General features: G+C 37.3%; 1 protein-coding gene across 1 annotated transcript in view; it reads right to left on the bottom strand.

Annotated features, from left to right (window-relative positions):
• pepd.S (peptidase D S homeolog) overlaps positions 1-25,001 on the bottom strand; it is a 119,907-nt gene extending 94,906 nt beyond the window's left edge. Inside the window, 7 exon segments of the mRNA NM_001086356.1 lie at positions 871-915; positions 7,540-7,601; positions 7,942-7,989; positions 11,261-11,324; positions 16,660-16,787; positions 18,162-18,345; positions 24,956-25,001. Of these exon segments, the coding sequence (NP_001079825.1) occupies positions 871-915; positions 7,540-7,601; positions 7,942-7,989; positions 11,261-11,324; positions 16,660-16,787; positions 18,162-18,345; positions 24,956-24,972 (548 nt within the window). The 5' untranslated portion in view covers positions 24,973-25,001.
• Between the last annotated feature and the right edge of the window lie 1,633 nt (positions 25,002-26,634).

The raw sequence follows: 26,634 nt of genomic DNA, 5'->3' as shown, positions 1-26,634 counted from the left end.
AGCTATACAAACATATTTATGTATATATACATAAGAAACACAAATAAAAATCAAAATGAGAGAACGTATACAAGTGCTTTTTAAAATACCGTTATATTTAAATGGATACTGTCTTGGGGACTTTTTTTTTTCAAAATGCATCAGTTAATAGAGCAGCTCCAGCAGAATTCTGCACTGAAACCCGTTTCTCAAAAGAGCAAACAGGTTTTTTTTTAATTTCATTTTGAAATCTGATATGGGGCTAGACTTATTGTCAGTTTCCCAGCTGCCCCCAGTCATGTGACTTGTGCTCTGATATTGCTTTACTGCAAGTTGGATGAATAAAGAAATCATCATGATATGGAGTTTTAGCAATGCAACTGGGTACGAGCTTTACCTGTGGATCGCTCCAGTACCTGTAGGGTGTTATTGTGCCCTGTAGGGTGTTATTGTGCCCTGTAGGGCCACTAAAATTCCTCCTAAACTGTATAAGATATCTGTGAAGGTAGACACAAGAGTTCCAAGAATACCCTTTCATATATAACAGAAAGTTAAAGTCAAAATAGTCCATTTACAACTAGGACCAATAACCAGCCATGCAGTTTATGCTATTTGGGATAGCAATTGTGATGGACACATCTACAACAATACACAGTACTGTACTGCACAACTTCATAAAAAAATACATCTTTATTATTCTTTCCATTATTTGTGACAGACTCATCAGTTTTTCTAAATGTAAGTCTTCCATGTTTCCTGAATAAGAATACAATCCCAACCATCCTTAAACATATGACTAGGGGGGGGGGGGTTAAAGATTAAGAGCAAAATATAAATACACAATAAAAAGTATCAATGATTTAGAGGTTGGGACATATTACTTGTACATACCATTCAACAATTTCTGGATGCAGCAGGGTATTGTTTACACTGAATCTAAATGGAAAAACAAAAAAAATTAAACATTTTTGGACATACATTGGAAAGTTTATTTTGAAAGCAACATTATTCTTCATATTTATACAAGATATGTGGACTCCATTTAATACATTTGTTTGTGTCACGGTCGGCACCCAACACCAGAACAAACACCAGGCACCCTGGTCTCGGCTTGTGCTTCACCAGTAGTGTGACCGCCTTTGGGCCTCGGGAGGAGCCCTCGGCTTACTTGGATGCCACCTGGACTTAAACGAGAGGTTCTGGATAGGCAGAGGGGCACGACTGCAAAGCAAAGTCTTTGGACAGAAGATCGTAGTACAAGGCGTTAAGCAAAAGAGTAGTCAAATCAGGCCAGGTCGAGGCAGGCAGAGAATAAACGTTATCAGGCAGGCAAGGGTTAAACCAGGAAGTCAATCAGAAGGGATTCAGCAGAAGGGGTAGTTGGTATACAGGCTAGGGTCAGGATCCAGAGGTCAGAATAGTCAAAAGCCAGGCAAGGGTCACAACAGGAATCAAACAGGTTCAGGATACAAGATAGCAAAAGCTCAAAGGCACCAGGTATAAACCTATCACGGGCAAGGTCCCACAGCCCTAATGGGCTTTAAATAGCGTTTGAATTACGTGCCATTGCGCGCTGACGTCACTACGTCAGCGCGCCTGCGCCTTTAAATTACACAAGAGCGCGCCGCGCGCGCCTTAAGATGCCGGCGCCTGCGGCCTAAAGGAAGCTGCTCGTTGCGGCGGGCGTCCCCGCCGAGGGGGCGGCAAGCGTCCCTGCCGTCCCCCCACTAGACCACCAGGTACGTTCCTTACAGTTTGACAGCATCTAATAATTTACATTTCACCGAATAAGGCTCTTATTTACATTTTTGGCTCACTAAATATACTAAAAGCATTTTTTGTTTTGCACAGCCTATTTACGCAGTTTTTATACTTACACTGAACTGTTCCTTTAACACAACCAGATACAACTTTCTCTAGTAAAATCTAGAGGGCACCAGTTTCCCCAACCATACAATAATACAGATATGCTAATTGCATGCTTCTGTATTTTTACTTATATCTGATATTAACCTTATGCACTTTCAGAGGATTTTAAAAATGTGTACAATAATTCAGTTACTTGAACCAAAGACATTATAAACAAGGAGTTCAATCTAGTATTCTAGTTGGAGAGCTAGTAATTAAAGTACAGATGCTTTATCATGTGTTCGAGCACACGGAAAAAATTCAAATCTTTGGGACAGTTGCGATAGTAAGGTGGGGCCAATATATGTAGTCATGATTTCTACTGTGGTAGTCGTTTGATCTTGCTGCTTCCATATATCTCAATTTGCTTTCTTAAAAGATAAATCTACCAGAAGACAATTATCTTAGATGAAATGGAAACAATTACATTTTTTTTCCCACACTGCAAATTCTAATGTCCACAGACTGAAGTTTAAAGGCATCTGATTATGTTGGCAACAACAACGTTTAGCAATGTAAAATCTAATTTTAAATGCTGGGAGCAATGAATTACTGCTGTTTACTTCCCCGTATTTTGAAAATGTATGCTACAATCGGCAGGCATGAAGGCAGAAGCATTAGTCTTAACCATCTGCAGTTGATGAAAAAACTATAAGGGGCCCATTTACTTAGCTCGAGTGAAGGAATAGAGGAAAAAAAACTTCGAATTTCGAATGTTTTTTTGGCTACTTCGACCATCGAATGGGCTACTTCGTCCTTCGAATCGAACGATTCAAACTAAAAATCGTTCGACTATTCGACCATTCGATAGTCAAAGTACTGTTTCTTTAAAAAAACTTCGACCCCCTAGTTCGCCACCTAAAAAACTACCGAAGTCAATGTTAGCCTATGGGGAAGGTCTCCATAGGCTTTGCTAGATTTTTTTTGGGTGCGAACAAAAATCGTTCGATTGATGGATTAAAATCCTTAGAATCTAACGATTCGAAGGATTTAATCGTTCGATCAAGCGATTTTTCGTTCGAATTGCGGTAAATCCTTCGACTTCGATATTCGAAGTATTTCAATTCGGCAGTCGAGGGTTAATTAACCCTTGATATTCGACCTTAAGTAAATCTGCCCCAAAGTCTTACAAAACTTGAGATACCAATAATTGTAAGAGAAAATAGCTGCTCCTCAGTAAAGTAAAAGACCTGTGTGACAAAAAGAATTTTGGCTTTAAGGCTGGGGAGGAGTACCAAGTCATTTTTTATTTTAGAGAACCATCATTATTAACAGGGATATTATTGCATCTTTAAAGCCAACAGTTCAGTTAGCTCTCTGCCTATATCAGGGGTGGTTCCAGCTCAGGAAAAGAAGGGCTTCTGATTCCTGTCTAAACTCCTGTTATATTAGTAACAGGCAAAAGGCTGCTTATGATTTTTGTATTCCTAGCATATTCTTTGGTTGGCTTGGAAGGGGCAGCAAAGAGTGGACTGGGGTACATGATGAGCCTGCTCCCATACAATTAGCCGCATCCCTAGGGTATTGAATTTTACACTCATTTGTTAAGGCCTTTTCCTTTGTGCCAATCTAGATTTATTCAGACATATTCCCGCTGCTCTTCACACTCACATTCTAATCACCTCTTCCCCACTTTCAAAGAACAGGAAAGCAAGAAGGAAATCATCCCACAAAGCATCTGTTCTGTGACGTTAAGTGAAAGCAACAGTACCAATAAAATATGGCTAACAATATACTTGCAAGCATAAAATTGTGGGTAAAAATAAGCTGAACTGACAAACCGTAGAAGCCAGAGACATCTGAAACATTTGTATCCACAGCAAACGTTTTAATTTTCTCTTCCTTTTTACAGTTTTAATATACACGTAGCAATTTATGGGAATGAAAGCATATGACTTGGTCACAAGTCTTGGCTAATGAGAATATATAATAAACAAATGTAGCATTGTTATTGTTAAACGGTCACATAGATTCTCTACTTGGAGTAAGGTTCTTAGTGGGGTCCCTCAGGGCTCGGTATTGGGTCCTAATTAATGACTTAGGGGAGGGTGTTGTAAGTAATGTATCAGTGTTTGCAGATAACACAAAATGATGCAGACCAATTAATTCCATCCAGGATGTGGCATCCTTGCAACAGGAGCTTGACAAACTGGCAATCTGTGCAGCAAATGAGATTCAATGTTGATAAATGTAAAGTCATGCACCTGGGATGTAAAAATATCCAAGTCACTTATACCCTTAATGGGACTGTACTATGCAAATCCATTATGGAAAAGGACCTTGGAGTCCTTGCAGATGATAAACTTGGCTGTAGCAAGCAATGCCAGTCAGCAGCATCAAGGGCAAATAAGGTCTTGAGCTGTATTAAAAGGGGCATAGAGTCACGGGAGGAGGGGGTCATTCTTCCACTGTATAGAGCACTTGTAAGGCCCCATCTAGAATATGCCGTACAGTTTTGGTCTCCATCACTCAAACAGGACATTATTGTATTAGAGAGGGTACAGAGAAGGGTAACTAAGCTTGTAAAAGATAAGGGAAATTTTAGCTATGAGGAAAGACTGGCCAAATAGAGGATGGAGGCGTTTAAGGGGTTATTTGATAACTATGTATAAATATATAAGGGGATCATATAATACAATCTCTCTAATGCTTTATTTACCAGTAGGCCTTTCCAGCTGACACGAGGTCATCCATTCCGATTAGAAGAAAGGAGGTTCCGCCTAAATATTAGGAAGGGGTTTTTCACAGTGAGAGCTGTACTGGCTGATACATTAGATAGCTTTAAGAAGGGGTTGGATTACTTTTTAGCAAGTGAGGGAATAAAGGGTTATGGGAGATAGCTCATAGTCCAAGTTGATCCAGGGACTGGTCCGATTGCCATTTTGGAGTCAGGAAGGAATTTTCCCCCCTCTGAGGCAAATTGGAGAGGCTTCAGATGGTTTTTTTTTTACTTCCTCTGGATCAACTAGCAGTTAGGCAGATTAAAAAAAAACTAAAAGGTCTTTTTTCAACCTTACTTACTATGTTACTATGTTAGATAAGAACATAAACTCACAGAGGCACATATAGGCAGTTTGGGGAAAGAGAGACACATGGAAGAACACTGGAGGAGTTTTGACTGCTAATGCAGAGTTAAGTCCGTCATTCCACTATGGCCATTCCTGTGGGAGCATGAAGAGCTTCTCTTCTATCATATCATGTTAAGGAGGTACATTGCTTTTGAAATTATTTTACATTCTAAGGATAGGGGAATATTATACAAGAAGATGTTAGATCCAAAACCTTTTAAAACCAGTAAATTTTTAATAAACAGGAAAGTTGCATAGAGATACATTTTCTTTCATTGTGCAAAATACAATTTTTGGGTGAAGATCCCATTTAAAAATGTAGAGAGGAAACAAATATAGCGAGTGCTTAAATTTGAATAAACACATGCAGAAACATGAAAAGTTGTATCTCAAATGTGACCAACAAACATATATTGATATTACAATCTGTATCTTGATTTCTATCTATCTATATGCAAATTATTATTGTTCATGATTTATAAAATGAAAACTGCCTGCATGCAGGTAAAATAAATCTTCATGTTCTTGCTTACAATTCCATGATGCAACCAACATCCACTTAATGCAGGATATAAGATGTTATTCTGATTCATGAGAATGAAAGGTATAAAGGTATAGGATCTTATTTAAGGAATGCTTGGGACCGAGGCTTTCTGGATAAGGGATCTTTCCATAATTTGTATCACCAAACCTTATGAAATAAATCCAATAGGATTTAGGCAGCGTAGTAAGGACCAAGTACGAGGAACTTTATTTTATTACAGAAAAAAAATAATTATTTTTAAAATGAGAATTATTTGCTTAAAGTAGAGTGTATCAGAGATGGCCTTCCCATATATATATATATATATATATATATATATATATATATATATATATATATATATATATATATATATATATATATATATATATATATATATATATATATATATATATATATATGAAAAAGTTTGGGAACCCCTCTCAGCCTGCATAATAATTTAATCCACTTTCAACAAAAGATGAGTACTGGGGTTTTTTCTGAACAAAGATTTTTTAGTAAAGCAGTATTCAGTTGTATGAAATTAAATCAAATGTGAAAAACTGGCTGTGCAAAAATGCAGGTACCCCTGTAATTTTGCTAATTAGCCTAAAGTAACAATTTATTTACTAAAAATAGTAAATTATTTACTAAAATCTGAAAATTTCTCATAATTTTGTTAAAACCACTTTGACTAAATTCTTGTCCACATTTTTACATTATTTACCAATACATTAACTTGAAAAAATCTGGTGTGGGAAAAAACTCGATTAAAATGTGAAAAAATTATCGCCTGAAAACCACAAATTTTTAGATTTATTTACCAAACCTAGAGCAGATCATGACATTTTCTTATTGTAAATGGGAAATCTGCCACTGTCTCCTACATGGCCGTAGCAGGTTTCAGATGGAGTACTTTTTTATTTGGACTTTTAGCAGCATCAGTGTTTAATAAATCTCCAAAAAAAAATGTTTTTTTCACAAAAAAATAATGTTTTCCTCTTTAAAACTTCGATCATAAAAAAATTGGACTTTAATAAATTTAAAAAAAAAATGATAAAGCTAGTAATGCTGCATGTTAAAGCTATACCTTGAACAATGAAGGACAGTGTAAAAGACTTTTCATGAAAATTATAATTTTATAGTCAAAGATAATCCAATGCACTTCCCTATTTATATATCCTGGTGTTCTGGTATCATGGAAGGGGAGGAGCATGCAGGCACCAGTATATGGAGGAGGAAGCAGGGCACTGTGAGGTCACAGGCGGGTTGGATGCAGGGCAAAGTTTAGTCCGAGCCCACTCGCGGGCCACAAACTAGTGATGTACAGGCCGGCCCGAACCAGACTGACTCGTGGATATCGGGCCGGCCTGCACATCACTAGTTTGTGGCCCGCGAGTGGGCTCGGACTAAACTTTGCCTTGCATCCAACCCGCCTGTGACCTTACAGTGCCCTGCTTCCTCCTCCATATACTTGTGCCTGCATGCTCCTCCCCTTCCATGATGACAGAATAGGGAAGTACATTGGATTATCTTTGACTATAAAATTACAATTTTCATGAAAAGTTTAGTCTGAGCCCACTCGCGGCCCACAAACTAGTGATGTGCAGGCCGTCCCATTAACCGCGGGTTGGTCGGGTTCGGGCCGACCTCGCACCCCCATTTGCGGGTGGGTCTGGGTCAATCCCTTCTTCCTGCCCTCCTCCCCACCAATTTACACTGCCAGCTTTCGACTTCCAGTTTTATAGCCGATCGCCTGCTCGCCCGCCAATTTTGTGATGTCATTGGTGGGGGCGGGTCTATAAAAGGAACCTGGAAGTCGGGCTTCGGTGGGCGCAGGTGGTGGGAGGTCAGATATCGGGCGGGTGTGGTTCGGGAGAAACTCTAACTGTACATCACTACCACGAACATGTTGTGTTTTTCTGGCCGAACCTGCCGCCCAACTAAAGGTTAAACCCGTCAGTCTTACATGCTTCGGCATATTATGCGGGGCACTTAGAGCCAATAGGTGCAGGTCTTATATATACTTTTAAAGTTTTCTTGAAAGCTCAGTTTACTTACTCACTAATTCCTTCAAATGAAGCTTCCTTGCAAACACTTCCACTGTCAGTATTAACACCACGCTGTGGAGCAGAAAAGAATTTGATTCAGGGCATATATTAACGTGAGATTAATATCAGATAAATTAGGTGAGGTATTCGGTTACACAAAGAAGAAATGAGAGAATATACTTGTGCCTGACAAAAGCTGTTCCTTAATGCTTATACCAATAAAGTGATAACATTATGCTCTTGTGCTTCAGGAAATCTCAAGGCAGAGCTACTTTATTTATACAGAACTTTACTGCAGGTATTGGATAAAAGCTCAAGTAATCCAGAACATGTCATATTAGGTAAGCCATTAAGCACTTATAAGAAAGATGTTCACAGGCAAAAAATAACACACACACACACAAAGACTTACCAAAGTAAGCAGGACAGATGGGGTCTTGGCTTTCAGAACACTGGAAATCTAATAGTAAAAAGATTATAAGATTGCAAGTACTGTATAATACACATATCCGTATTGTTTTAAGTGTCTGTCCTAGCAACAAAGCAATGGAGCAATGACTATATGACTTACTATTCCGCCTTAATTAGAAACAGAACTAATTATCTTGAAGGTTTTAACCAATAACATGCATTGAATAACTTTCATTGAACAGATTAATTTTTCAGGTTTGCATTTAAAGGAGAAGGAAAGCTACCAAGGCAGTTTAATAGTAGAGCCACAACAGGGCAAGCTTAAAATCCATACAATCAATACTCTGCTTTTCCATAGCAGAGTAACCAGCTCAAGACACTGTCTGTTTGTTTAGGACAGCAGCTGCCATATTCGCTTGCTGTGACATCACTTCCTGCCAGAGTCTCTCCCTGCTCGCTCTGAGCTCAGGTTACAGAAGGGAGGAGAGAGGAGCAAACTGAGCATGCTCAAGCCCAGGATCTGGAGGTTTAAGATGAAAACAGGTCTGACACAGAAGCCCATGTGTACACAATAGAAGGAAAGAAATGTGGGATTTCTTTTGACAGAAGACTCAGAGCAGCATTACTTTGAGGGTTTACTAGTGTATTCATATATACCTTTCTGATAAAGCTTACTTAGTTTTAACCTTTCCTCCTCCTTTAAAATAGCTGTTGGATATGTTGAATAAAGTGAGGGTCTGAGACACAGCAATGCTAAAATAGAATATATTCTGCGCGGATTGCATGTTCCGTTCACGTTTACCTACCACAGAAAAATAGACATTTCATGCTTGAAAAACAACCACCACCATTTAAAAAAAACATAAAACCATCCCTGACAGCACGAGAATAAACTATTGCAGAAGGCAGTAATGTAGTAACAATTTTCATTGCATCGGTGCTATCAATGTACTGGATACACACAAGCATTAAAATCCAAAAACAAATATGTATGCAGTCATAAAGCGGAGACTATTACATAATAAAACATAATGGCGAATGTTAATGTTACAGCACTATCATCATTTCTGTTTATTTATAGTCATGCTTGCTGGTGCATCTTTTATTGATTTAACTCGCAAATTTTGGTTGTATCCTTCACAAAAAAATTTTTTATAGCTAGTATAATGGTTCAGACTTTAACAATGGGTTAGAAAACTAAACAAAAAACAAACACAGGCTGATTTAAAGAATTAAAAAATAATTAAATTATAAAGAATTATGGGCCTATTATCTGGAAGATTGGCACCTGGGGGTTTCTACAAATAAGGGATCCTTCCATAATTTGGAGTATAAGGGGCAGATTTATCAAGGGTCGAATTTGAAATTAGAATTTCTTTATGTTCAAAACTGTAAAATTCTACTAGGGTGTTATTCAAATTCGATTCGCGTTTTTAAAAAAAAAATTGTATTCTATTTTCAAGATTTGTCATACTCTGGCCCATTAAGAACTCAAATTTGACTATTTGCCACCTAAAACCTGACGAATTGCTGTTTAAGTCAACAAGAGATGTCCAGGGATCAATTTGGAGTTGTTTGAACCCTTCCTTTCGGAAAAAAACTCAAATCTAATTATTTTAATTCAAATCAAAATTCGATTTGAGATTTCAGGTTGATTTAATTCACACGAGTTTGAAAAATTCCACTGTTTTTAATAAATTTCGATTGATTGGAATTTTGAATTTATGGGACTTTAGGGGAGTTTTTAAAACCTCACATGAATTCGAAATTCAGCCGTTGATAAATGTGCCTTTAAAAATTCAATAAGACTGCTTTGCCATTTTACTATTGCCACCTAAGCTAACACAGAGTACAAGGTACTGTTAACGTTCCTCTTTTTAAATAATTAATGTTTGCAATGACTACATTGTAATTCTTCCAAACAGCAAGGGCTTTATGAGATGTGCATCTAGTAATTATTTGTATCTCTCCTTTAATAAGAAAGAAAAAAAAATGTAATGTGGCAATCGGTTATCCAGAAAGCTCCACAATAGTCGCGCCGCATCACACACCAAAGAAAATTGTCACCCATAGACTTCTTTCGGGAGATTTTTGCCATTTCAAAAATTTTTGGCAAAGTGGGTCAGAGTCACCCATCACTAATAGTCAGTGCTCCCAAATAAAGGAGGCAAACTTAGAAGTTCTTTTCATGGTACATGCTGTCTATTTAACTCCCTAGTCCAACACTGATGTGATCAGTTGCAAATTTCTTTAGGTGTGGCTGTCTTGAGAAAAGATAAGTATGGATTATGCGTTTTTGAAAGGTTTATGTTTATAAAGGAAATTGTAAAAATGTTGTTAATTAAGTAACTTCCCTTACTACTACCTTTACTCTATCCTCCATCCCCACCCTCCATTTTAAGTAAGATCCCCTTTATCTTATATGTTGTAATTATATTGTAAATAATCATACTACTTATTTAAAGATTAGGCTGTCCCCAGTGAATAGCTAAACACCCCAAAATAGAGTGAGAATTATATTAATTGCATATTATACAATTCACAGTATTAACCGTCTAACACTGCTAATTTCTCAGAACTGTCAATTAACGGTAATTAAGTTTTCTTTTTAAGGGCCACTAATAAAATGTAACAGTGATCAAGAACCTAAAGGCAAAACCAGACTCCACCAATTACATGCATCTAATATTTTCAAGCACAGACTACACTAACACTGTCTCAAAACTATGCTGCTTTGAACAACAGAACCAATTCAGAAGTCTGAGTGTCATTTTTTCGGCAAAACAAGGCAAAAAAATCCGCCCATCCCTAGTAATAACACATCCGACTGGCCTGGAAGAAGCACAATTTTTCCGCTACTGGAGTACGGTTATATTCTTACTCCAGCCAGTGAAAGGCCAGACCAGAGAAAGCTTCACTCTCTTTATTATAACGGTATTAGTGTTACTGGGCTGGGGGCAACTTGGAGATGCTTTTAGAGAAAAGGGAACTTAATGTTCACTTATTACTAGCAATGCTGACATCCTCCTCTCATTTTTTAATAGTAACATGCTGCTATATAATTTATTGATTCTTGATGTTTAGATATTTGAAGGGATACTAGCATAATTTTTCAATTTCTTGCACTCTCCAGCACCTGATTTTCTAAAGTTAGCAATTTCATTTTACATATAATCATATTTTTGGGTTGTTGAAGTCCAGATTCCTAGCAGCTGGATGTCAGGCTGTTCCAACACAGAACAGCAGACAGAAACCAAGCTTGTTTATTTACAAACAGAAAACTGTTTTCTACTAGCTCTATGACAGAAATCTGTACTCACATCGCAGGTGAAATAAATCTCATCGATGGCATACTTCTCCTTGAAGTGTTCTGGTGGGTGTATTCTTTAAAAAAAAGGGAAAAAAAACAGTAAATATAATAAAAAAAAAGGTTAAATACATTTATAGCAAAATCAGGAAAGGCAATGAACTTGATTTCCTTCATTTCTACTCCTCTTTTGCCAACACTTTTCCTATTATGCTAAAAAAAAGTGCAACACTTTGGGTCATATTTATAAAGACAGTGTAAAAAAACAAAGAAGAGTTACATTTCATTTGCTGCTTTTTTTGCACCTCTATGAAAATATACGTATTTATAAAGCTGAGAGGAGGAGGTAAAGTCACACATAATCTAAAAACCTGTGGAGAACTGTTTTTTTTAGTAAAATGATAAATGTTACTCAAGTTTCTCACTAGAATTTACTTTTTATTAGCTACACAAGTTTCAACTCAAGTTTTTTTTGTACAGATTCACTTCATAGACCTGACCTGGCAGGCCTCCATGATCTCCAGTCATGATAAGCAGGAGGCACATCTAGGTATGCAAGTTCTGAATAAGGAGATCCAAAGAGGACTTGAATTGAATGATCAGCCAATCACTTATCACCGACTCGCCCACAGACGATCACCTGTCCTTAACATTATTGTATTTGTGTGAATGGACCAGAGCTAGAAGCTCAGGGTAGACAAAAATAGAAAAATAGTAGTATATAGTATTTCTTAATTCGACAATTGGATGACGTCACAGGGGAGCCCAGCATCGCACGCTTACAACGCTGGCTATTACCAACTACAGCGAGCAAAAAATTGGAGACTGGCTGTCTATACGCTAATTTTAAGTGTACACATGTGAGTGCAGTTCTTTTATTATAAGATTATTTAGTAAAGGTTTTTATCTATAGAGGGGGAACAACTATATTTTTTCCAATGCCAACTACTACTCCTAAACGTCTGCGAGTATAAAATCTGTACACACAGAAGGTGCCACGGTCTCCAAAAAAAACACTGGTTAAAGGGCAAGCTAGTCCTGCAGGTGATGGATAATTGGCATGCTGCTTAAGAAATATAAGTTAGCTGCACAAAAGGGTGCAATTGTCGAATTAAAAAATACTATATACTACTATTTTTTCTATTTTTGTCTACCCTGAGCTTCTAGCGCTGGTCCATTCACACAAATATAATTATTGCCTATCTGGAGGAGAACGGATTATCAGAAACGGCAAAAAGAAGGTGAACTACAGAACCTTGGATTTTCCTAACATTATTGACCCACCCCCTGGCCTGGACTTCAAGTCAAAAAGTGGCAACCCTAGGCACAACCAGTTTCAGAAAGCTTTGCCATGGTAGCAAAATGGAATATTAGACTGATGGGACATAATCCTAAATCTCAAAGCAGACTTTGTGAGTTGTCATAGGATATAAATGTGCTGTATGTGGGGCTAATATACATCATATATCTCATTATTCGAGTTTTCATTCTAGTCCAGGGTTCTCAAGATGTAAAACAAGTGTGAGGTCAACTGTGCTTCTGAAATGGTTCTATAAGAAGAGGAGGGTTAAACTTGTGGCTTACCAAAAGGTGGATAATTACAAATCTATGTGTGGTAGATGTTTTTTTTAGGGGGAAACACAGCCTCTTTAGACCTCTGAAGTTCATCACCCAAGGTACTACACAGCAAATACGTTTTCCCATTTTGCTCTCTTGAATATTATCCTATCCTCCACGTATCCCTATTTAAACAAGACAGTCCTACTTCTCAAACGTCAAAAGGGGTGGACTTAATAAATATGTAGGATTTTGAGGGAATAGTGGTAAAACTAGCATGGCAAGGGTGAAAGATGGGCATGACTTGAGAACATTGCTAATTCATGGTTTGTCCCTATGAGAGCAGAACATTAATACTAATTACTGTATAGTAATAAAGATTATTTAATTTTAAAAAGGTTTACCGGTTTAACAGTCAATTCAGTCCATTTTGTACTTTACTACTGGATAAATTAAAACACATTATCTAAATATCCACATATTATATATTATTCTTTTACTATCTAGGACTTTAAGCACCAAAAATTAGATTAATTTGGTTGCTCTTTAAAACGTGGATAAATGGTAATTTTCCCATTTGCAGGTTAAAATACATTTTCTTTTATTTGAAGTTATTAGATTTAGGCAATTATCACCTTACACACTGCCAGAGCTTTTTGTGAATGCAAATGTTGTTATAATAACATGGTAATTTTGCTAATGATAATGCAGGCCTTTAAGCTTCTATTATCCTGCCCAATTTTGTTTATAACACAGAGAAAGCAATAGTCTTTTTGCAGCTGTGAGTAATGTTTTAGCAAAGAACTCTCTGATCTCCGAATACAGCAAATCAATGCTACAAGGACTATTATAAAGAAAAAATATGAGCCCAGTTTAAGCCTTCTTGGGGTTTGCAAAGCTCTCAAACAATATGAATTATTATTTGTATTGAGGAATAGACTAGAGGAAGCAGAGCTTCAAGTCACTGCTATATATATATATATCTATATCTATATATCTATAGATATAGATATATAGATAAATAAATTATGCCTGTGCAGTGGCTTAATGGAAAAAATACACTTTATATAAATTAAGTTAATTTTCAATTATTTTTAATAAATGACTAAATTAAAAAAATATAATAAAATAAATTTCAACTTGTTATAATGGGTAACTTCAATTATCCAGACATTAAGGGGCCTATTTATTAAACCTCAAAATTTTCTGGGGAAAAAAAACCTTGAATTATTCAAAATTTATTGTGCGCCAACGCTGGTAAAAACCCAAATCTAAAAATAAAACATTTTTGAGACTCCGACTGCAAATACCCAAAATTGTTTCCAACTCCACAGCTCTGATTTATTGAATGGGTTTGATAGACTGAAGGGGGGTTAAGATGCTTTCAAAGTAGCCTACAATTTCATTTATATCCAGGATGAATAGAGAACACCATTTAACCCTAAAGACTATGAATAATGAATCATGCCCTTGGTTTGTACAATGCTCCTGCCATTTTTACAAGACTTTATGTATGTTATACAAGTCCAACCTCGCCCTAGGAAGAACAGTCTTTACGCCAAACATGAGGAATGTGAATTTCAAAAGTTGGCTATCCTTGTATATTTTTTTTCTGCATCAAGGTGGAAATCAGTTGTATTAAGCTTGAGGCAGGGGACAGGGGACACCGTATTAAATACAAACTGAACAGTTGTATTGCTTCCTAAGCTGAACTGAACACTAAGGGGTTTAGTTACTAAAGTCAGAATTTTTCTGGTTGGAGTTTTAAAGGGGAAAAAAATATATTTATTATACCCCGAGGCTGCTAAAAATTTGATGCCAAAAAGTCAATGGCAGAAGACAATGGCTGATATCTCTTTTACAACTGGAAGATATCATGATCTGCGCTGGTTTTGTACAATAATACGAATAATTTGTAGTTTTAGTGCAATTGATAAATAAAGGTAAAATCGTGGACGTGAGTTTCGGTCGAAATTGCTTTAATAAAAATAAAGTAACATTTGGATTTTAGTAAGTAACCCCATAAATGTTTCCACATAATAAGGTAGGCATCTTATTGTCTAAATTTTAAATGCAAGCTGGTAACCATACACTTTGAGTTAATGAGATCATAAGATGGATAACTATTTACAGAAAGCATCTGTCACACAATATGTTGTACTTACAGAATATCTCAGATCAATGTATTGACGCGTTCTAACATTTAAAATTAATGAGCAGTAAATAGTAAGTACAGTTTTAATTACTGAAATTAAGGAAAGCACAACCAATTAACTGCTTAATTTATTTCTTGGGCACTAGCTTTACAAATACCCATTTCGAGCAAGCAAGCTGGAAAACAGTTATTTAAACTTCCACAACAAAAGAGTGTAGAACACAATAAGAATGACTGGCATGAATGCTAGGAAAAAGTTAAGAAATGTGTATTATGGGCACAGTAGGGGGGTAACTTACTTGCAACACAATATTTGAAGTTACTGTAACTTGATAGTACAGCTGTATCGTTTTTTATTATTCACCAGATAAAAAGACAAATAAAGGAAACAAGTTGTGTGTATCTTTAAAAAAAGGGAGCAGATCTGACTTTGGACATAGACTATCAGGAAGAGAGATTTGGAGTCTGTCCATTGCTATAAACATGCACCCAATGTGTAATATCTGTTTAATAATTATTTTTTACAGCTATGTTTAGTTTTGTTTTATGTTGCAGTTTTGGGATATGAATCACTTCTTAACACTTCAATCATGCTGCACTTCTGCTCTGGGCACTGGAAACCACTGACTCCTTCTGGAATCAGCCTATCAGACCAGGATAAATGTGTCAGCACGTCACAGCATGAACAGGATGTAGAACCCAACAGTGTAGAGATAATCTGCATGCATAATGCATTTCTGCTCATGTGTGTACTGTTAATCTAATATCTAATAATTTACCTTGCAAAAAACAAAGCAGGCTGTCCATGCTCGGCAGCCATCAAATTGAACTGAACTGGAGAGATTTTGTATGGACGAATGGTCAAAAATACTGTCTTTCAGAATCCAGATACCCCTCAAAGACTATAGGAGGCGTCTAGAGGCTGTTACATTTGCAAAAGGAGGCTCAACTAAAGCTGTCCACAGATGTTGAGATTTTTAAAAGATCAGATCCTGATCGTGAGACCACGATCTTCTCAGAACGATCGTACGATCGTACGAATCTACCATCAACTAAAAAGACCAATTTACCAGGAAAACAAAGGGGAGCTGCCTGCTTGGCCCTGCAAACATAGAGAGATTGCACTGGGACCGACAAAGATTTTTTGACCTGGCCGATCAATTTCCCGACAGATGTCGGCCGAAAAATCGTAAGATGTACGATCGTTCGAATACCACTAACCGCACGATAATTTCGAAGGATTGGTCGGGCTTCCCTAAAATTGGTCGTTCGGCAAGAAGAATCGTCGCGTCTATGGGGACCTTAAGTATTGATGTAATATCTCTGTTGGGGTGCCCAAATTTATGCACCTGTCTAATTTTGTTATGATGCATATTGCATATTTTTTGTTAATCCAATAAACTTTATGTCACTGCTGAAATAATACTGTTTCCATAAGGCATGTTATATCTTAAAAGGACGTTGCTACTTTGAAAGCTCAGTCAATGATTAACAAAACTCCAAATAATTAAGAGGGGTTCCCAGACTTTTTCATATGACTTTATTTCCTTAGATTTCATTATGTAGTTTAGAACTCAGTTAAAGCAACACGTAAAAGAAAGAAATACCTTATCTTCTTCAGCACCAGATTTTTCCTATGCTTTCAGTAGACAAGATATATTCAATAAAATAATGAAGGGTGATGGTGGAAAAAAACTTACTTTCCCATCCACACCGCATAACTTTCGGGAAGCTTTGGAATAAAGAGTATTGATTTTCCTGTATTGACATCAACAGCTCCATAGCAGCCAGCTTCAATCACTCCAAATGTCCAGTGAAAAAATGACTCCTGTATTGAAAATATTTAGACACCTATGTGTTAGCATTTTTTTAAACAAATAAAAAGATTCTATGGTGTACACATTTTGCAGTAAAGCTAGAATTATGGGTGCTCCTGTAAAAATAAAGCTACTGCATAAAAAAAGTCTATTGAATCTAAAACTAAATCTATTAACAAAACAAATTGACATACTTAAAGTAATAATTACAATTTACACTTTTTACAGGAAAAACTGGTCAATACTGAAGATAATATATTTTAGCATACCTTTCAGATCCAGATGCCCCCTCCCCATCAACTCCAGCACTGCTCTTTCCTTCACTTCATCTCCTGGATCTCTAGGATAACCTGGTGATGTCAACTCTTTGCCTTCCTATCAATGTTCCCTCTAAGATATGCACGCGCACATTTTGAGGCCAGTGCAAACAAGAAATTGAGGTGCGCACAAGAATTTTGTGTGAAACACAAGATGCTGTATTAATTCTAACCTGTCACAAAATAATTTTTTGGTGCACATAGCCAAAAAGGAATTAGAGGGAACATTGTACCTAATGACTCTTTGCTCCCTGCCCTTGTCTTTTGACTCCCTGACTGATTAAACTGTGACAAAATCGTTTTGCTGATGTCAGTCAAAGAATCTGCACCTTCTCCCTGAATCTAAAGTTCTTTTACGTCCCAACACTAGCTGTTGCAGAACAAGAACTGCTTGTGCAGCTGTAGAGCTACCGACTTACAACCGTACATCAGGAGATGGCCTTTTAGTGTAATTAAAGAACAATTTCCTCAATCAAAATTGAAGGCAGTTGATGGAAGCAGGTTGGGTACATCCTAGTATACAGGATCTAGTGTTTTAATTAAGACTGCTATACACAGTACACTATGCTATGGTATAAAATACAACTTTTGTTTGGAAAAACAATCAATTTTAGTTTATTCCGAGTTGTACTTACTTCAGAGATGCTAACAAGGCTTTTGAATTATTCATTTTAAACTAAAACAGGGACTTGTAATTTATAGGCTGCTTTTCCCCATTAATAAGTTAAGTTTCAATACTATAACTGAAAGAGGTATGAGCTCAATCTGTTTAAATAATCAAGGCAGAAAGCACTAATAATGCTTTCTGGTGATTACTTGTGATAATAAGGCAGTTTAAAAAAAGTTGTGATATTAACAAACATTCTTATTTGAGTGCTATAACGGCAAATAAATGATAAAAATAACGGATAAAGTGCATTCAGTAGTTTATATCACACTTGACCACCTTTAATGAATAGATACCTAAGAATATTACCTCTAAGTGGCTTAAAAGTGTCAGATGGAAACCTCTGAAAATCTGGACGGAAACCCAAAACAATATCTATGCCTTCTAATAAGAGATCATACCTGGCGGAACAGAATGCCAGTATCAGTGCAGTATCTCTGGGTCTCTTCTCCTCCTTGCAGAAGTACAAAAGATCCCGTTGGCACATCCTTATTTTGCTTAAGTCTGTCACATAGACGTTTCCTGTTCAGAGCAAACAGAGCAGCTGGAACTCTCAGGGTTTCATTCCCCAACCAGTATGATGGACTGCAAAGTTATAAAAAAAATGTATATATTAATATGAAAATATTAATAAAAATAAAGCACAGTTCACCATCACAAAATGTATTCAAATACATTTGTCTTCATTGTTTTCCATATTCTATTTGATAGCTTAAATGCAAAGTTTTTCCTTAAATGTAAAGTTTAAAACCAGTTAACTTCAATTTGTCCTGCTTGTTACTTTGCAAGTAGCAGCTCAGTAAGCCAGGATAATAACTTTTTAACCTGTTATATTATTTAACTGGAAAAGTTTTAGCTTAGTGTTGCGTGGACGTGTTTGGGCCAAGGAAAACACTACTTCTGTGGATCACTGCCTGACTCTGTCCTTGGTCAACCCCAATAGCCACATCCCCTCAACCCAACCCCTCTGGCATTCCTCCTCCTTTCATTTATAAACATATGCCTCTTTTGAACTGTCCCTTCTGGTGATGTCAGAGATTGAGCAGCAATGTGGGTCAGTAGGGAGAGGGTAGACTAAAGTCAGGGGAGTAGGTTGACAAACTACTTCAGTCCTTATGGAGTATGCACCCAAACCAGTATCTAAAGGGTCCCCAACCTTTTTTACCTGTGAGCCACATTTGAATGTAAAAAGAGTTGGGGAGCAACACAAACATGAAAAAGTCCCTTGCGGTAACAAATAAGGGCTGTGATTGGCCATTTGGTAGCCTCTATGTGGACTGGCAACAGGAGACTCTACTTGGCAGTATACTTTTTTATGCAATTAAAACTTTCTTCCAAGTCTGGAATTCAAAAATCAGCACCTGCTTTGAGGCCAGTGAGAGCATCATCCGAGGGGCTGGAGAGCAACATGTTGCTCATGAGCTACTGGTTGGGTATCACTGATACTAAATTAAGGAATGTACAGTACATATTAAAACTGGTCAAGTAAAACACAAGTTAATTCCTTATTTATGTGTTTTTTTTTCTTTTTTTGCACGAGTTTTGCTTGCAAGTTTTCAGTGGCAAACTTTTATTTCTGCACATAGAGAAATGGAAAACAATTTATGCCAGAAAATGCCTGCAAGCTAAATAACTTGACTATCCAGAACAGGCACTCAACCACTAATATAAATGCCAATCAGAATGTTGGCAACCTGTGTAAGAGGGAGAAAAACAAAACACATTTATTTACTTTTAAACAAATTTTGCACCTGAAAATGATAGTCATGTAAAATGAGAGTAAGTAAAGAGATAAAGAGATAAAGAGATAAAGCAGGAGGAAAGGTTAAAACTAAGTAAGCCTTATCAGAAAGGTCCACCTAAATATACCAGTAAACCCCAGGGTCGGACTGGGGGGCCCGGGGCCCACCGGGACTGGTGTCCAGGGCCCCCCTCTGGCCCCCACTACCTACTTGTTAGGCGAATCGCCGCTCGGCATAATTGGCCAGGCGGCGCATCACGCATGCGCAAACGGAAACGCTGCTCCACGCGCATGCGCAAACGGCGCTGCGATGCGCTGAAATTTTTTTTTATTATTATTTTAAAAACTGTTTGGGAGAGGGGGACTGGCCCGGCGGGGGCCCACTAGGGTCGGGGCCCACTGGGTATTTTCCCGGTATCCCGCCGGGCCAGTCCGACACTGGTAAACCCTCAAAGTAGTGCTGCTCTGAGTCCTCTGTCAAAAGAAACACTGCATTCCTTTCCTTTTATTGTGTACAAATGGGCTTCTGTATCAGACTTCCTGCCTTCAGCTTAAACCTCCAGGGCCAGGGCTTGAGCATGCTCAGTTTGCTCCTCTCTCCCCCCCTTTCTCTGCTGTAATCTGAGCCCACAGCTATAAGTGAGCAGGGAGAGACTCAGGCAGGAAGTGATGTCACACCAAGCTAATACTGCAGCTGCTATCCTAAACAAAGAGAACTTATAGAGCTTTTTACTCAGGTATGGTGAAACATTCTACAGAATAAATATAGCATTCTAGCTAGCATTAATGCAGTTAATATATTGGCAATAAAATGCCTCGGTAGCTTTCCTTCTCCTTTAAAGAGAAATTTCACTTGATCAAGCACCTTTGGGTGGGTTACACTATTTATCTGCCATGACAAAATGGCCACTGTAGGTGGCAATTCACCACTAACTAAATCACAGATATTTTGCTAACTCCTCATGACCAGCCATCATGATGACAAAATGTCTAATTTATTTTCTGGGTACATTAAGGAGCTCTTTCAAAACTATTTAAAGATAAACTACAGGTAGGGCAGTTTCAGTTTTATAGCTGCTGTCCTACCTTAATGAGAGTATTTATCCACTTTTCAAGGTTTCTTGCAATCATATAAGGATTCAGGCACTAAATAAGCATGCAAGCATTACATTTTCTGATTAGCAAATAAACTTCACACTTTCTGCCTTACGGCTATCAATCTTTTTGTGTTTTGTTTTTTGTCAGAAAAGGTTGTATATAAGATACTTTGTTTACATAGATAATATCATACCCTTGATATACTATTTTCTGACTCTCTGCTGATGCCAGTTACAGAATATGAATAAATAACGTATGGTACTTTACCATCACAAATAAATATAAAAGAGGACTTGTAACACAATCGAAATGTCTAATATCAGCTACAGATTCATTCCCACAGATGATGACAGGACAACAGCTCTTACAGAGTGATAATGGAGTGACCCAGAGAACTTTCCTTGATGTTTTGATGATCTCTACATAGTGACAATTAACCCAAATTGCCTTACTATGAATTATTCTTTGACCAGAGTAGATTATCCTCACAGCAACACGTGTATTTCAGTTTTCCTTTTATTATGCCATTATATATTTCGAAAACATATGGACAAAAATGAATCTGAAAATATTTCAATACTGATCTATACTGTCGGTTTTTAGCCTCATGAGACAACTTACATCCCCAGAATTTAGAATTACTGAATTATCAGCTGTTCTAGAGAAAGCATCAACACTGACTGAAATATTAAAACGTCACATTGTTACTAGATAAAGAAAAATCAATGGTAGGAGCAATTCTGCACTTTTATTACAGCAGGATTCAGTCATTAGAGGGTATCAAAGTTGTCTAAATGCAAACGCAGCAGATCGCTAACAATAAACTGAGTACATTTGCATTTTCTAAGTTTATTGATTCTTACACAGTAATTTAGTTGGTTACTAATTAAAGAACACACTTGACACTTTTACAGCCAGTGCTGATAGTTTCATACATAGGGATGAGATTCAAAGAATTATGGGAGTAGAGTAGACATGCACTATGCATGTCTGGGTACTACCAAAGAAACAGTCTAAGATTCAGAAAATATAAATCTTAACTTGCAGGAGGCTTTTACTGAATTTGTTACATAGGAAGGACATTTTGGGCCCCTTCAAGATTTATTAACGAGGCTCTTTGGTTCTTCTCTACATTAATTATTAAAATAACAGGCAAGAAATGCTGATTTGTTTTTTTCTGCAAGCTTTGTTCTCTTCTTCATTCTATACACGCAAGTCATTTGAAACCACAATATTTCATAATCTTGAATCTCCAGAAAAATATTTTGCAGAATAATACAAACAAATGGTGAGACAATTTGGTACGGATCAAAAAGTCCATATTCCTGCACAAATGCCATCTGTTTGCAGAAAACATATTTTGACATAAAGAGAAAAACAAGAAAGACTAAAGAGAATTTATATAGTTTCTGCTACAGCTGAATTTACTTTTCCTTTTCTTAAAATAAAAATAAATAGAGAAGGAATACCTAATAAAGCAATGAGCACACAAAGGAGCTCTTCTGCTGCTGTTGTTTTCTTCTATACGAGCATTTGGATACCACTTCTGAATGTTAGCAACATAGAAAATGCCCTTGTGGTCTTATGGAATGGGAATAAGAATTTGACTAGGCAGCAATATGCAGCTAGCAGTTTTTTTTTTTTGAAACATAAGTAGAGAAGTAGTGGCATAGATAAAAGTTTTTGAAGAGAAGGGGGGAAAAAAATCTTTCCCATGCTTTACATGGGGAGGCACATTTATCAAGGGTCTAACTTCAAATTCATGTGAGGTTTTTTTTTTTTTTTTTTTTTGTAACTCCCTTATATTCTAATGAATTCTAAATTCGACCTGGCAAAATGTATTAATAAAATCCAATTAATAAAACTCAGACAAATTTAATCAACCAGAAAACTAAAAACAAATTAGATTTGATCAAACTTGATTCTAGTTTTGTCTCCGAAAAAAACTTGAATGTCAGGAAGGCTGCAAACAGCTCTAAATTGATTCCTGGACCTCTCCCTTTGACTTAAACAGTAATTCTGCAGGTTTTAGGTGGCGAATAGTCAAATTCGAATTCTTAAAGGGCCAGCAGAGTATGATAAGTATCGAAAATCTAATTTGATATTTTTTTTTTTATAAAAACTCGAATCAAGTTTGGATAATTCCCTAGTCGAATTGGACAGTTTTGGCCATAACAAAAAATCAAAAATTTGACCCTTCATCAATCTGTCCCTTAAAAATTACATGTATTTAAAACTACAATATTTCATTATTCTGCATCTCAAGAGAATCATGTATAATACAAACAAGTTGAAAGATAATTTTCTGGTCAAAAAGTCCACAGTCAAGTTAATATGCCCCCTGTTTGCAGAAAACACATTCTGATATAGACTAAAAAGAAACTTTCCATTTTCTGCTAAACCTAATTTACATAGTAAGTTAGGATGAAAAAAGACACCCCTCCATCAACTTCAACCTAATTTAACTTTTCTTAAAAAATTTAAATAAAGTCAAAAAAAATATTTTACTTTTTTCAGGGGACCAAAAAAATTGTATAAAATCTGGGAAATACATTATTCATTTTATAATGGTGGGACCATAAAAAAAAGTTGTAAAATCACAGTATGTAAAAGTTCAAGGCATACTGATGCATGTGTAGGCCCAAAACTCTGTTGTTGGGGGTGGCGGACCATTAGCCTCCAGCCCAGCTACTCTCCGACCTCTTTTTGCTGTTCCAACACTGGTGACAGGTGGTCCTTGCTTATATACTCAGTTTAGCCCCACGCCCTCTGATAAAATCAGAGAAGGGGCAGGTGCCAGTATGTAACTTAATGCGCTGGGTCAGGCTTGGAGTTTAGTTAGGGCAGGCATCATAAGAGAGAAGCCCTCTAGCTGTTCTTTCCTAGGCAAGGCTGTATTTTGGGCTGGTTCCACCTTAGGCACGAAAAACGTGCAAGCGCCTAACACAGAGTTTCAAGTACCCCTACAGCCCTAACTCCCTTCTGGAAGTATCCAGGAATTTTTTACTTCTGGAACATTTAAAATTCATGCCCCCACCCACTGCATAACTTGGCACAGGCCTACATGCGCCTATATGGTAAATGTATGCCCTCAGCATCATCTAACCATCTTGCAGTTCTTTAACATCTGAGTAGATTATCTGCCCCATCAAACTGGACCTTTTAAAGTCTTTCTTCACTGTCTGTGTATCAGTAACACACAACAGTACTGAATGTCTTAGTTTATTGCCAGAGCCTGAGTTAGAAATGATGAACTTCAGAAAGGCTGGAGACCAAATATGTAGGAATAAATTATTAGGGATGCACCGAATCCAGGATTCGGTTTGGGATTCTGCCTTTTTCAGCAGTATTCGGATTCAGCCGAATCCTTCTGCCCGTCCGAACCGAATCCTAATTTGCATATGCAAATTAGGGACGGTGTGGAAAATTGCGTGACTTTATCACAAAACAAGGAAGTAAAAAATGTTTTCTCCTTCCTACCCCTAATTTGCATATGCAAACTTGGATTCGGTTCGGTATTCGGCAGAATCTTTTGCGATGGATTCGGGGGTTCAGCCGAATCCAAAATAGTGGATTCAGTGCATCCCTATAAATTATAAATTTCAGCAATGTCTTATCATCAAACCTTCAGCTGTCCTTGAACTAAAACTTTGAGCTTTCTCCCAGAAAAAGCTGAAAGATACTTTTTTTGCTGGAGAAAAGCAGGCTATGTGTATTGTAATAATATCCAATAATTGTTTAATAAATACTTATTAAAAATATAAATAATAAATTGCAGCACTTTTCACCCTCCCATTCATGTCTGTAATTTATCCACCCCACTTAGATTGTAAGCTCTTCGCACAGAGACCTCCTTTTTGTCTTTTAACGTGTAATTATATCCCATTTGAATGGAAGTGAACTGTAGTATTCATTTCTATTCTGTTACTGAATTGTTCCCCCTCTGTTCTAATATGATTCAAAGTGCTGTTCATATACAAGTATAACAAAATAACTGAAACTATACATACATGACCTAAAAGCAGCCCTGTGTAATGCAGTTTGGGTTAATAAAGCCCAATGACTCTCAATTTGTTGTACAGTCTATGGGATCTCTAGCAACCAGTACAAATATGAATACATTAAATAAGTTATTTCTAATATTTTACTAATCTCGGCTAGCCAGCATGTATACGATAAGGAAACATGCCTAACTACAAATAATGCGCCTGATATAACGGAACGGAACCCGAATTAGTTGGAGAAGATGCAAAATATTATTATTAATAAACCTCATATTATATAGATAAATCAGACTGTGTGTTATTATCCCTTTCGTGGAAAATGCTTCCAAAAAAGTGTTATAGAGAAACTCACCCTGCAGCAGAACTCATGTTGCTCTATAGACTGCCGGACTTTGTCTGTCACATGACAACTCAGCTGACTCTTCCATATTCTGTGCCACGCTAGGCGGGCGGAGATTTGCGTTCCAAGCCTCGGTTTGCGATTATACGAACGGAGGTTGCATTTTAGTTTTCTGGCACTGTATTAGTATGTGTTTTAACACAGTGTGACATAGTGAGTTGGTGAAGAATGGCAGTGTTCACATAATCGGAGTTTGCCTCAGGGCAATTATTGGCTTCTTGCGGAGTTTTGGGTCGTTTATTGAGGCAGTGCCGGTTCTGATAGATCGTATTTCCTTTAAAGTGACATATTACACATTTTTGAAGCGAAAAAACAAACTGATTTGTATGGTGTATCTTGATAAGTAAAATTTTGGCTTCTTGTCACTGTTCAGAAAAGTCAACCAAGTATTTTACCCTCTGGTTGCCGCCTTTTCCAGTAAAAAATACCGGCCTTACTATAACATTTATCTTTTTTCCCATGAGATCAACTATCATTTTTACCGGCCAAGTGACAACCCTACGAGGGCTCCTTATAGGTTGCCACTTGTTCGGTTTTGACCTGAACAGTTCTGGTCTTCTAAGGCCTGTTTTGGTGTTAACTTTCTTTTTGGTTTTCAGCCTTGTGAAACCCAAACAATAATCTGACAAATACATGCTAAACATTTTAATACTAAAAAATTAGAGTTGCCACCTGTCCGGTTTTGACCCGGACAACCTGGCTGCCTAGGTCAAAGCTGCGAAAACCGGGCAGGGTTCTCTAAGATTGACACGGCGATTGACCGATTGCTGTGTCATAGCCCCACCCCTGATGTCACGACCCACCCCCTATGTGTCAGCCTGACCCCTCCACGTCACAGTCCTGCCCCCCTGCCCGGTATCCCCCGCGTTAAAAGGAGGCAACCATATGTATTTCAGAGCTTTCTGGATAACTGATTTCTGTATAATAAATCCCATACCTATAATTAAAGGATAGGGCTTACTCACAATGCAGAATTTAGATTGAGTTAGTGTTGCCACCCATGTGGTTTTGAACTGGGCATCTAATTTTCAAAGGGCTGTCCATTCAAAACTTTCTGTCTAGTTTAAAACTGAAAAAACTGGACAAAAATCCAGCCAATTGTATCTACATGGTGCAAGGACCCTATCTCGGTGTCCTAACTCCACCTCAATCGTTATACCGGTCTCTGATGTCATCATGCCCCCCCCCCCACATCACTGCCCCACCCGCAGTGCTATCTGCCCATCCCCTTTGTTTGGGTATATTCACCAGTAAATGCGTTGTATACCCATTAGCAAATGTGGCAACCCTAGCTCCTCACCTGAAATTATTTTTATGGCCTAAAGACCACTCAAGATGTATATGTACCTTTTTATGTGATGACCTCATTTAACTATAATTTGATCCCTAAAAATGTTTAAGTTACTATATTGGTCTTTTGTGTTAAAAAGTCAGACATTTTACAAGGACATGCTGTTAAGGCCTATGATTTAAAAAAATTATTTACAGTGTATTTTAAATACAGATGATTCTGTCTGGTTTTGCTTTCTTAATGAATTTAGCAGCAAACATTCAATCACATTTAGGATAAATAGTGGGAATGCATATATGGCAAACCTTTCAGCTATCATGGCTAAAGAAAACAACCACAT

This window comes from Xenopus laevis, chromosome 4S, assembly GCF_017654675.1.
Source record: "Xenopus laevis strain J_2021 chromosome 4S, Xenopus_laevis_v10.1, whole genome shotgun sequence".
Classification (NCBI taxonomy): domain Eukaryota; kingdom Metazoa; phylum Chordata; class Amphibia; order Anura; family Pipidae; genus Xenopus; species Xenopus laevis.
This window is presented reverse-complemented; position numbering and strand designations above follow the sequence as displayed.